Source organism: Perna viridis, chromosome 8 (genome assembly GCF_037379345.1).
Source record: "Perna viridis isolate PV_CMFRI_1.1 ecotype Kerala chromosome 8, ASM3737934v1, whole genome shotgun sequence".
NCBI lineage: Eukaryota > Metazoa > Mollusca > Bivalvia > Mytilida > Mytilidae > Perna > Perna viridis.
Genome location: NC_142452.1, coordinates 18,723,790 through 18,736,265, shown reverse-complemented (window position 1 = coordinate 18,736,265; position 12,476 = coordinate 18,723,790). Strand labels below are relative to the sequence as shown.

At 31.9% G+C, this 12,476-nt stretch overlaps 1 protein-coding gene across 1 annotated transcript; it reads right to left on the bottom strand.

The window, feature by feature from the left end:
• Positions 1–4,397: 4,397 nt before the first annotated feature.
• LOC148609639 (radial spoke head 14 homolog) lies at positions 4,398–12,434 on the bottom strand. The gene is made up of 10 exons (XM_088541353.1): positions 12,248–12,434; positions 10,323–10,428; positions 9,764–9,850; positions 9,285–9,419; positions 8,967–9,043; positions 8,201–8,349; positions 6,633–6,749; positions 6,074–6,188; positions 5,519–5,581; positions 4,398–4,979 (listed from the first exon to the last, which is right to left on the bottom strand). Exons 1-10 carry the CDS (start codon positions 12,338–12,340, stop codon positions 4,896–4,898), a joined length of 1,026 nt encoding a protein of 341 aa, XP_088397479.1. The 5' UTR covers positions 12,341–12,434; the 3' UTR covers positions 4,398–4,895.
• Positions 12,435–12,476: the final 42 nt, after the last annotated feature.

The window sequence follows — 12,476 nt, the reverse complement described above, 5'->3', positions numbered from 1 at the left end:
TCCATTTTCTTGAATAGTCCTCGACGACATCCATAAAAACTTTTAAGTTATAATTCCAATTTATGGAGCGTGGTTCACGGTACTTGGGACCTTTAGAAAGGATATTACGCAGAGATTCATTTTCGATGATGGTTAAATCTCCGGCAACGACGTGACCAGAAGGACCGTATTCGAATGGAGAGGTTTTGCAAGAACAGTCAGGTGGTTTAGCCTTGAAGTCCTCAATCTCGAGGTTCTGCAATAGCCTTTTATAGTTGAGAATTTTGATGCAATGAGTGAAGTATAGGAATATGAAATAATTGGTATGGATTTGTCTTTGAAATATGGGGGAATTTTGTTGGTAACGTTTTTGTGATGGAGGATGTTAGCCAAATTAATTGCATCTATACCTTTGTTGACAAACGGTAGTGGAAGAAATGATCGTTTTTTATTTCATCTTGACTTTTCACACAAACTGGTTTAAAGAGTCTGTGGAAACCAATATCCAAAATGATGGAAACAAATCTGTATAATGATGAGGTGGGGTCAGAAACAGGAGTGTCAAGACTTGTTTTGTAAAGGGAGTGTATTAGAATGAGAGGTATAGAATAAAGTTTGGTTCTAATGTGATGAAGTCCAAGATGTTTTTGTATGAAAGGAAGGAGACCATCTATGGAGACATCATGTAACTTAGGTGACGTATAGTGGCGATGGCCATGACTCCTTTCCCGTCTTGGATTTTGTCAAATAAATTCATCATATTTATGCTATTGTTATATTGGCTTGAAAGGTTTCCTATACTTTTGATGTTTTCATTGCATCCGTAAGGTATTGCTGTACCTAGTCTGCGTATCCAGCACTCCTCTCTTTCCCTACGATAGTTTTTACTTAGAACGGGACTGTTCGTAGGATGGTAATTTTTTTCTAAAATGCAAACTTTCATGGAGAGGATTGAATGATCTTGTTGATTAAAGTGTTGATAAACTGTCGGGAATTTGGTGGTGTTAATTCCCGAACGATGACCGCACATTCTTTTGTTTAATCGTTTTTGCGTTTCTCCGACATATACTAAACCAAATAAGTTGCATTCTAATCCATATATGAAGTTTGTTGATTTGCAACTTAAGTCATCGTGACTTCTTGTATGGAAGGTTTTGTTTGTAAGGGAACTGGAGAAGTAAGGGTCGGTTATAAGAATGTTGCATGTTTTGCAATTTTTAATACCACATTTTGATATGGTACAATGTGGTTCGTCATCGTTGTAGTCAAATATATCATTTAAAGTGATGGAATATGGTTTGATCATTTTGAAATAGTCAGAATTTTTGTACTGGAATAGATGGTCTGCAGACTGAACGTGTGATTGGGTACTTTTAGTTGAATTGATCGGGGCACTTTCCATACCAGATGTGAGTGTACTAAGATTCCCATCTGGGGACACCACATACTTACAAGACAACAGAGTGTCCGATCTGCTGTCAGGTTCGGACCTTTTTATACTGGGCGATGTCTGAGCCAGTTTTTCTGTCATTCCTCTTGTTAAAACCATTAATTTTAAAATGTATTACTGGGTTTATGATACCCTCGGGAACAAAATCCACTAGCAGAGGTATCGACCCAGTGTAACAATTGAAATAAAAAATATAACAAAATTCATAATTAAAAATTTAAGTAAACCTTATACAATTGTCATATAGTTCATTTTGATTAAAAATTGATAAAGTCAATTTTAATGTTGAAATTTCATAATTAAATTCTAAATGTTCTAAATTTGGAACTTTAGAACTTAAAAATGAAATTTCAACATCAAAATTGACTTTATCAATTTTAATCAAAATGAACTATATGACACAATCCATGGTGTATATTTTAACCAGAGAGCGCATCGCTTCTCTTTACTTACAAATGCTACCTTATCCCTTACCCACCTCTAACGACTAGACACAACTATTTCAATAAACAACACATTTTCAAAACCACAGACAAAGAAAATGCGTTAACATGATACATAAGGAAAGTTGCAACATTATCAGCTGATATATAGGTTATGGGATTCTTTTAAGAATATTAAACTAGTAATTTGTTAACTGTCATTGTCTTAAAAGTTTAATTCCATGTTTTGATTATAGACATGGAAGGTTTATTTTGATGTTTAGTTAACCTCTCCATATTCCAATAACACTTTACTACCCTCTTGGAGAATTACGCTAAAGCCAACAAAGTAAACTAAATATATCCAGAAAATCTATGTGCATATTTAGTGTGTTAAGTTTAAATCTTGTTATTTATGTTGTTCTTGATTTCCTAATGAAGTAATAACATAAGTAAGAAATGGAAAAGTGTTAGAATGTGCTTTACTTGACAGATTAACATAACAATGTGTATAAATTCTCTGTAGAATAATAACTTCTTTGAAATCAAATTAAATAAGTGCTTAATTTACTATTTTGTTTTTATATGCTGGTGCATTTCTTGCATTTCATCATATCCGTTCTTTTTTCTATCAATCATTGATCAATACTTAATTTTTACTTGAGATGCAGTACAACGTATCTTTTTGGTTACCGTGTAAACCTGTGATAGGAAAGCGTCTTGCCAATATTTATTTCACCATGACCCTCAAATAAAATGAAATGAATTTAATTGAAAGTTAAGTTCAAATCAATGACTGAAGAAGAAAAAAAATTATAAAAATTCGCGCCAAAGTTGAACTCCCAATCAAACGAACATCATTTTGGTAAGATACTTATCGTGTTGATAATTTAGGTTATTTAGACTACAGATCTGCAGGGAAAGTTCGGGAAAATGAAACAGCTGCAGCTTGCCCTGCGGTGTGAGGGTTTCCCTGGCGTTCATTGAAGACCTATGGGTGGCCTTGAGCTGACATTTTTCATCCCGAAGGAGTTGTTGTCTCTTTTACATTTACACAATATCTATTCTCGTTATATTGACTGTTAAACATGATAACATATAAACAAGCATTCTCCTGTCAAATAAAATTTTAAACGTTCTGAAAGTATTTACTTTCTTGTATTAAGGTTAAACTCTGGTGCATTCGTTGTTACCCACCATTTCTGGCGTATCGCTGTCTTTAAAACATGTTCCATTGTGTAGCTACTGTTGGTAAGAACAAAATCGTGCAAATTGTAGTATGGTGACATTGGAAACTAAGGGATTTTGAACGGTAATGAACATTTTGACAATTAAAAACCGTTTTTGCTCATGGTCGTTTTATGAATTTTATTGCTGCTCTGTCCTTTCTAGAAATTTGTTGACTTAGCATGCAGACTATGAGCCAATTTATATTCATTGGCACCCGTTATGAAAACAAGGCCTACTGGAAATAAGCTTTTATTCAAATCGATTAATATTTTCATTTTGAGAAATTAGTATTTAAGTAATGTTATATCACCTTCAGTTTTGTAAAGAATAATTATCATAATTCTCGGTGAGTTTGCTCTAAAGATGGCATTGCCTATCCGGGTATAAAATTCTACTTTCATTTTTATAATGAAAAATATTTTAAGTACCAAAAAATCATAAAACTTTTAATTAATTGCCGCTCCAATATTTCGCTTGATAAAACAGATCAATTATTAATGTGCATCTATTCATTGTGAGTGATAGGATTTATTGTCAATCATTTGTATACTGAAACTGTTCTTAAATGAGAATTCTATGGACGTACACATGTACTGTACATGAAAATGTTTCAGAATATAGGAAAAATAGTTTACAATGTAGGAATTTGTTTGGACATAATTGGAAAGTGATTTGGCATTTATTGGGGTTCAAACTAGTCATTGTCGTCTGTATCTTTAGTTTCTTTTTATCATACATGTATAACTTGTTCTTCATATAATGTCTTTTATGTTTCATAGTTCATTTTTGTTATACATGGGTTTTAATTCATTTGACACTTTGTGTATAATAGATATTAAATGTCGGAATCGGGAATGGATCCTACAAATCCTATTTGCAGTCTATAAAAACAAAAATATCGTCTAATATCATGTATTTTGTTAACTAGAGTAAATAACCAGATCACCTCAAAGAAAATCCTGTCCAAAATATAAAAAGGGCAATCTTTCAACAATATAATAAATACTTCAATAAATCACTAAGAAGTTTTAATGTAAAGGTGAGACAGTTACACAAAATTTTCCATTAAACTGGAAACTTCAGCACTTACTTAGGATTCAAACCTTACAGGTATATTTATATAAAACCATAATACACACTCATTCAGGGAAAATATGAAACAAATTGGCAGTGTAGTCTGATTTTGACAAGTAAAGTAGTGAAATAAGAGATTTTAATCTCTTCCCACAGAACAAAAAGCACAACGGAAGCTATAAGCATACTCCTACCAGTAAAATGTGGGTAATCTAATATAATATATTACTAATAACAACTCATCTTGTGTAACATGTTTTATAAAATAGTTCTATCACAGACATATGACAAATTACAAATGATTAAATGAATGATAAAACGAACAAATAACAAAGTAATGATATAAAAAGATGTTCTCAACAACTCAACCATAAATAAACATAGATAAAGAACTATTATTTGCAATAACACAATTAAAAAAATTAGACTGTACATGAAAATCAGAAGCTACACGGTTAATTGGCAGTATAGCTTTATAACTTGATTATTCAGCAGTTCTAATGATTTTCTTACTTAAAATGTGTTTAACAAGAAACAAGTAATCCAGTAACAAAAAGTTAAAACTGATTTGGAAGTATGTGAATGTAATTTAAAAGCAGAAAAAAGTCAAATTTTCTCATGATTGTTTGTAGCTTAAAACTTGTATTCCTTTTTCAATATAATCTCTTACAAACTGACCCCATCCCTATATCCCTGATTCAGAGAACTTTGTGACCCATATTACAACCCTAATCAGCTGTTCATGGTTTCCATGTAATTACTTTAACAGCAATATTAGCTGCTTTAACAACAGCAGGTATTGAGTCAGTTGTTCTGCTTTTGATCTGAAATAAACATAAAATCAGTTGTTTTATTAATCTGCATCTTAGGTTATTAAATTACATCATTTACATTGAAATAAAATGCCTTTGTGGAATATCATTTGTTTAGTTTAGTAGATAAAACCTTTGCTTGAAAAATTAGACTACAAATGAACATGACTTTTTAGATCTTTTTAATAACATCTACAATGACTGTTGGTAATTCTTAAAGAGTAAATAGAAAACCAAATAACCAAACCTATTATACAACATTATACACTGTATACCATATATATGTTTGAACATGTATCCTTGTTATATTTGTATTAGTCCTTGAGTATTCAAGGTAAAATGCATAATGCAGACTTCTACCATAAAGAGTATGATTGAACTCCTGAGGTGGATTTCATAGAAAGAGATTGTGATGACAAAACTAAATCACCTTCAATCTATTGTGGAATTAACTACAAAAGCTTTAAAAAATAGTCATGTTTTAATCAATTCATAAATTCTCTTCCATACCCAATGGACACATTTTTAAGATACAGTTTAACCAAACTCACCTTATCTACATGTTCCAATAACACCTTTCTTCCCTCTGGAGCTTCTGATAAACATGTCAAAGCCTACAAAACAACACTGATTTTTACAAACCAAATTATATCTACATTTATATCACTGCCTAAACTAAACCTCTTTCGGACTTTAAAACTGGTTTGGTTAAGACAGGTGTTTGGTTAAGAAAGGTATTTGGTTTAGACAGGTGTTTGTGTACATACAATGCAGGTTCAAAATATATTTTGACTTGCTTGACTGGAGCCGTGCATTCGAATGCAAGGTGCCAAGTGGGTCACTTTTGGTAAGCAGAACTGGCCAACTGATATAAAAAGATATTAAAAGTGTGTAGTTAAGAAAGGTTTTTAAATTATTCTGGGTTCAGTATAGACAGGTTTCACTGTAAAACAAAATGTTGTCTCTAATCACCTCTTTTAAACTTAACATTTTTTGCAAGTGTTATCTCCATCAAAAATGACAGTCATAACTGCACTAACCAAATTTACTGGACATGCATTGCATTAAATCAGATGGACCTTGGAAATCAATTAAAATTTCCTTACCTTCAAAGCATTTAGTCTGACTTCACTTGTACTGTCATCTACCAGACCTACTAGGGGTTCTATTGCTTTTCCTTCGTTTATTGCAGTGTATTTTCCTTTAGTTGTGATTGTGATCCTGAAACATTTTTAAAATAAAATTTATGGCAATATTCACAATATACTAAGGACTTAGATTTCATAGAAAGGAAACATTTTAAGAAAATCTCATAGACAGAAATTTAGGTAAGGTCAAACTTTTACCTTTCAATACTTTAGATTTAGAATTTAGCACATGCATCAATTATTGTAATTTCGTCATTTTAGTGGAAAAAAGCCATTTAAATTCTTGAGATGTTGAGAAAATATTCCACATCCTCATTATTATAAGTTTCATATATAATGGGAATTTTAATTATTGTGAGTTTTAGTTGGTCATATTTTTTGATAAACTCATTGCAATAGCTTCTGAATTTAGAATACATTTTAAATACACTAAAAATATTTGTTGTCAATTTATAAATATATATAAGGGGACACTATCCACTGAACTATTAGTAATAAAAAAATGTTCTATACTTACATCATAAGTGCACCAGCAGCATTGGCCCGGACATCTGCACTAGGATCTTTTAGGAGTTTGACTAATTCTGGTACTGACTTAACATCTACTGCTTTATTCTTACCATCAAGAGGAACACTGCAAAGAAATAGTGATATCTAATTTAGAAAACAGAAAGTAGACATATCAAAGAACAGAACACTTAAAATAAATACAATCTACGATAACAACTCAGGGTTCTCCATGGCCTCTTTTTGCATGGCGCTGTGCCATATGTTATTTTCCTTGCGCCATGAATTCAAAACGAGCGCAACGTGTTCATTGGAGGTGCACCGTTCTCAAATTTGCATCCTGCATTGCAAACCGGCACTGTATTTCCCAATTACTCTTGTTTATTTATCACCTATACCTGTCATAAATCTATATAATTGGCACATGTGTTTATTCTAACAGTAATTGCAATGTTTTGATAGGTAATTTACGGGGGTTTAATGTGTCAGATAGTGAAATGCGTGTGTAAACACATCTCAGATCTATCAAATTTACGATTATCACAGTTGGCAAATCAATAAGAATAAAAAAAGCTGAATGGTTTTTACTGTCTTTTTCAATGAACAAAATTTAAAAACTTTTCATTCAATAAAATATAGAAAGTATCAAAAGTTTAATTCAATTTGATAAAGATCGATGTGATTGGAGAGGAGGAAGACGATCTTAATTTAATATACAACAATGCCTTAACAATCTCTGCAATTATCTGACAGATAAAAGCAGTTCAATTTGCCGAACTTTTATGAAAATGCCATGGATCGACTCCCAAAAGTTCTAAAGAATTGTTTAATGACACAATTCGGACGAAAACAATGTTTTACTATCTAAGTTCTTGTGGTTTAATTATAAGGAACTTGTTGAATGCATGTGGTTTAATGGTATCAACAAAATAACCACATCTACCAGTGGTTTTAATTTCTCTAGAGCTGTGGACTTATGGTCAAGCCTAGGAAAGGGGAAACCAAACCTTGCTATAATTGAAATAGACAATACAGACAGAAAAAAAACATTATTGATTTTTATTTTGTTGCCTGTGCTATTAAATATGTCACATTCAACTTTATCATACTTTTTTGGCAAGTCATTTTCTGCGCAAAAGCATATGCGCCACAATGAAAATTTGTCCAACCAGGCAGTGAGCCATGTGTTCATTTTGATCCATGGAGTCCCTAGCAACTATTCAAAACATTGCAATTAAAAATACACAACTAGGGGTATTCAAAGCCAGATTTAATTTTCAATTAAGGGCTAGAGGTATTTAAAAAGCAAACATGATATTAAACACTAATGAAATCAATACTGTTTCATTCCATGTGTTCTAGCACTTAAATTAGCTAAGATAATCTTAAAGAAATGGTCATGTATAAGGTAAAGTAAGATAATCTTAACGAATGTGATCACGTATAAAGTTTAGTAAAGGTTTTATGAAGGCATTTTAATTAAATCTGTAAATTATCAATATGTATAAGCCCAAGCTTACAGCTTTGCTAACTGGACTTTAATATTTAAGATCTGGAAGTTAACATAGCAACAATTACCTTAAATTCATAATGTCTCTAGCAGCCTTAGCACGGATCACTGGAGAATTGTGCTCTAACAATTTAGTAAACATTTCCATAGCTCCAGCCTTCAATGCCTGTTCTGTATCGACAGCCATACAAAAATGTAATGTATCTAATATCAATACCTGTAATTAAAAAAAGAACACCTCAAAACATTTGTTAATTTATTTTTATCATTAAGTCTAGAAATCATAAATGTGCAATGCAAGTGTTAAGCTGAATAAATAAAAAATTCTTTCTCATAAAACTCTTTTGCTTTTATCCACCTGGCTCATATTTACTTTGGTACTATTAAATGACATGATCCCATCCTTGACATAATTTAATATAAACAATAGAGTACATGTATCTAATTGGACATTGATTGATACCCGCTATGTTGCAAAAGAAATTTGGGGGTGAAAACAAATTAAAATGGCCAGAACTTTCGTGTACATAATTTGCTCAAACTTAATCTGTATTTTATGATACTCAATAACTTTACAAAGTTTGAAAAACATCATTAAATATCTTCTGAAATAATCATCTGGAAACTGTCTTAGACAGACAGACAGACACACAATTTTTCAGAGGGTATCACATAATACCTCGCCTCTTTGTGAGGCTGGGTATAAAAAGAATCAATGTACAAAAGGTTTTTGATAGTTATAAGCATTCTGAAATAAACTTTTATACAATATGAAAAGAATAAAAGTGTATACAATTAAACTTAGGACAATATGAAGTTGTTTATATACTATACCTTGATTTCCTCTGTTTCTAATGACAATTTCTTTACTAAAATTGGTACTAATTTGGCATTTACAATTCTTTGTGCACCTGTAATACAGAAAATATAATGATAAGAGATGAAATTATTGTCCTTGTCAAGATCAAAATTAAATACCTTAGTCTAATAGGCTTGAGGTGAAAGTGGATTAAAACTCTAAAGTAAAAGTAACAACTATGTCCCTGCTTGCAAAACAGCTCTTAAGATAATTTACAAAAAAAAACATCCTTTACTACATTGTGTATATGAGGTAGTAATTACAACTTAACACATCATAATATATGAAATTACCTAGTGGAGTTTCTGAAACCATTTCAATTGCTTGGTGAGCATTTTTTCTGGCTATATCTTCTTTATCATCAAATAATTTGGCAACAGGTTCAATAATACCTTGGGCGAGAAAAGCATCTCTTCCAACTGCATGCCCTGTGTCAAGAAAATAAAACAATTCTTTGATAGTCACATGCTATTATAATTAAGCTACAAATAAGTGCTAAAAAATACTGTTATGTCACTAAAATCATCTTAATTTTTGGTGGTACTGATTTCTCTTTTAATGTTCAAAGGTTTGTTTATCATTTGATAACACGAGATGATATAAAAAAAAATATACAGCACTATTCTTTTTAGTGTTTTTTTAAGAAGCCATTCATCAGTCTAAATACATTCAAGACATTATGTTAACTATTTCCTTTACAAATCTGAAGAAACTTTGTCATCTTTCATATACCAGTATTTCTTCTTGTCATGCAATATGAACAACACCTCACCTCCAATAACAAATAAGCATTCTGTAGCTTTCTGTCTAACTGTAAGATCTGGATCGGATAATAACTTTCGTAGACTCTCAGCAATACCTACAAAATTATCAATGGACAAACTGCATAAGTTTCACACAAAAAAATAGTCTAATGAATAAAACAACAAGTCAAGTTGTTTAAAACATCCATGATGAAATTGGCAACTTAATGCCAGTAATTATTAAATCATCAATTTCTAAACAATCTTAGTACAGTCAAGTCTTACTAAATGATAAGAATACATATAAATAAATGTTTTTTCAAGGACACCTGCTATTCTTGTGATGATCAAAATGAATTCCATTGTACAAAGTGTATAAACAATGTCGTTTTAAAGAGGTTAAAACCTGAATTCTGGCATTTTAAGAGGATTTCTTTTCAGATTTTACTGTACTTATTGAAACTACAGAATACAATTGGAAATTTGAACATCTTTTTAAAAGACTTAACATATTTCAGACATCTATGGTCTGTAGGAAATAAAAAAGAGTCATATTTTAAGGATATAAGAAAAAAAGTAAGTACATACCAACATCTAGAGCTTCAGCTATATGTTCAGGGTCATGCAAATAATCACATAATGACATAACAGCCCTCTGTCTTGTTAACAATGTTGAGTCATTCAGTTCTCGGTTCTGAAAAAATATTCAGTTCCAGCTAGAAATTGAAAAGGGCAGGGTGGCAATGGAGGAAAAGCACTTTTTAGGTTTAAGAAAGGCACTTTTATCTTGTATTGTACATGAATTGTATTTTTTCCTGTTGTTAGTCATTTTTTAGGCAATGAGTGCTAGAGGGTTTTTCTATAGCATTTTCACTCAATTTATTTTGTAGTCCATGCATTATTTACTATTTGTGTGTAACTCAACTTCATGAATTGTAATGTTTTATAAACATCTTCACAGACAAAAAAATGTTATTGACTTGTGTGTATGTTTCTTTACATTTACTATAGGATTGAACAGCTATTTTTGGTTGTTCATGCATGTATGAATGGATCTCTCCACTCCCAAAACATTACATGAACTGCCAAAGGCCATTCATTGAGTTTGGGAGCTCCGATATCCATTCATACATGCATGAACGACCAAAAATAGCTGTTCAATCCTTATAATTCTATCTGACAGTCAAAGTTACCCTCTGAGAGCCTCAGTCGGTTATACTGATATACTGTGTTTATGTTTACACTCCAATACACACATTCCTTTCCACACATATATTGGAGTGCAGAGGAATATTTACACACAATCGGCTACACAACAACAGTGAAGGCGGTACGGACGAAGTGATAGTTGGCATTGAAAATACGAGATGAAAACAATTCAACAGAAATAAAATTATCAAGGAATTAAAACAAGGAAGAAGGAAAATTACAATGAGTTGTTTTCAAGGGTTCAGTCAGACTCAGTTATAAGTTTCTTTCCCCAAGCAGAAACTGGGGGAAAGAAACTTGACCGGTAAAATCAATGTGCATGTAATAAACTATTCTTACAGCTATATTATGCCATTCAGTTCGTTGCCACACTTTTTCAAACTACACGGCCGCCATATTGGTTTCAAGTTGACTGGTGTTCATGAATGTATGAACGATCTGGCGAAGTTCTGGCAACGACATTCTCGACCAATCAAAAACGGATATAAGCATGAAGAATCTCATGATTAGAATTGTATTATTGCATACCATGCAATAAAGAAGTTTAGGAAATGTAGCAAATAATCAAAATACCTGCTACAAAATTTCCAAAATCATTTTTTATTTTAAGAAATAGTATTTCCTACAGCTATTGCAAGCAAAACTTTTGGAGATATAAACTGCACTGTTGAAAATATTTAAAAATGGAAATTTTATGGGAGGTAACTGACATTTAAAAAAAAATGCACATGGTTCTATGCAAATCAAGAGCAGTTTAATTGACTATACTCGTCTCATTAATTGTGCAGTTAGCCAGTAAAAATTAATCATTAACAAATGATTGGCTGACCATAAAATTGTGATAGATCCAATCAAGATCTGTTTTCTACTTGTCAATCATCATCCTAGAAGATTATTTCCCTAACTTTTCCTTACTTGTTTATACAGCAAATTAACAACTTTTGTAGATTTATGACTCATTTAATCAATGAACTGATATTGAAAGATGAAAAGGGCAGAAGGGCTCAGCAAAAGGCAAGAAGGTCTAATGAGACCAGTGATTTACATATGAGAGTTGGCAATAATTGATAATTGACATCCAAATTATAAAAAGATTTGATTGTTTCAGTGTTTGATCGGACCAATTAAATAGCTTCGGGACTAATTTGTACTTCAGGTTTAAACTACCCCATATTGTGACAGCAAAGCTAAAAAGATATAACAATATAAATAAAAAGTTAAAAAGATAATAAAAAAAAATACAGCATGTGTGTAGACTTCAAGAGGGCATGCCAGAAATTTCAGTCAGTTGAAAATTTGCTTACCAATCTTGGTACAGCTCTGTCCCCAAACGCTAATGGTGTCCGTGTTGGGTCGATATGTGGTGGATATTTTGCCGATATGACAGTATGTGCCATGTTTATTGGTGTTTTCAGTCAAACAACCAAACTGTGAATAACAAAATGTTTATACTATCCAACTTCCGCTTGATCGTAACTATGGTATGGCGCATGTCCCTGCTTGTTTGTAATGAGCTAGCAATTAATTCTAGCA

Bases quoted from the DNA above. Each gene is read 5' to 3' on its own strand.
- LOC148609639 (XM_088541353.1), bottom strand. From the start codon at position 12,340: ATGGCACATACTGTCATATCGGCAAAATATCCACCACATATCGACCCA. The intron at 9,044-9,284 runs GTAATTTCATAT...TCTGTATTACAG, and splicing joins GGTTTCAGAAACTCCACTAG to GTGCACAAAGAATTGTAAAT. The intron at 6,189-6,632 runs GTAAGTATAGAA...AAAATGTTTCAG, and splicing joins GCTGCTGGTGCACTTATGAT to GATCACAATCACAACTAAAG.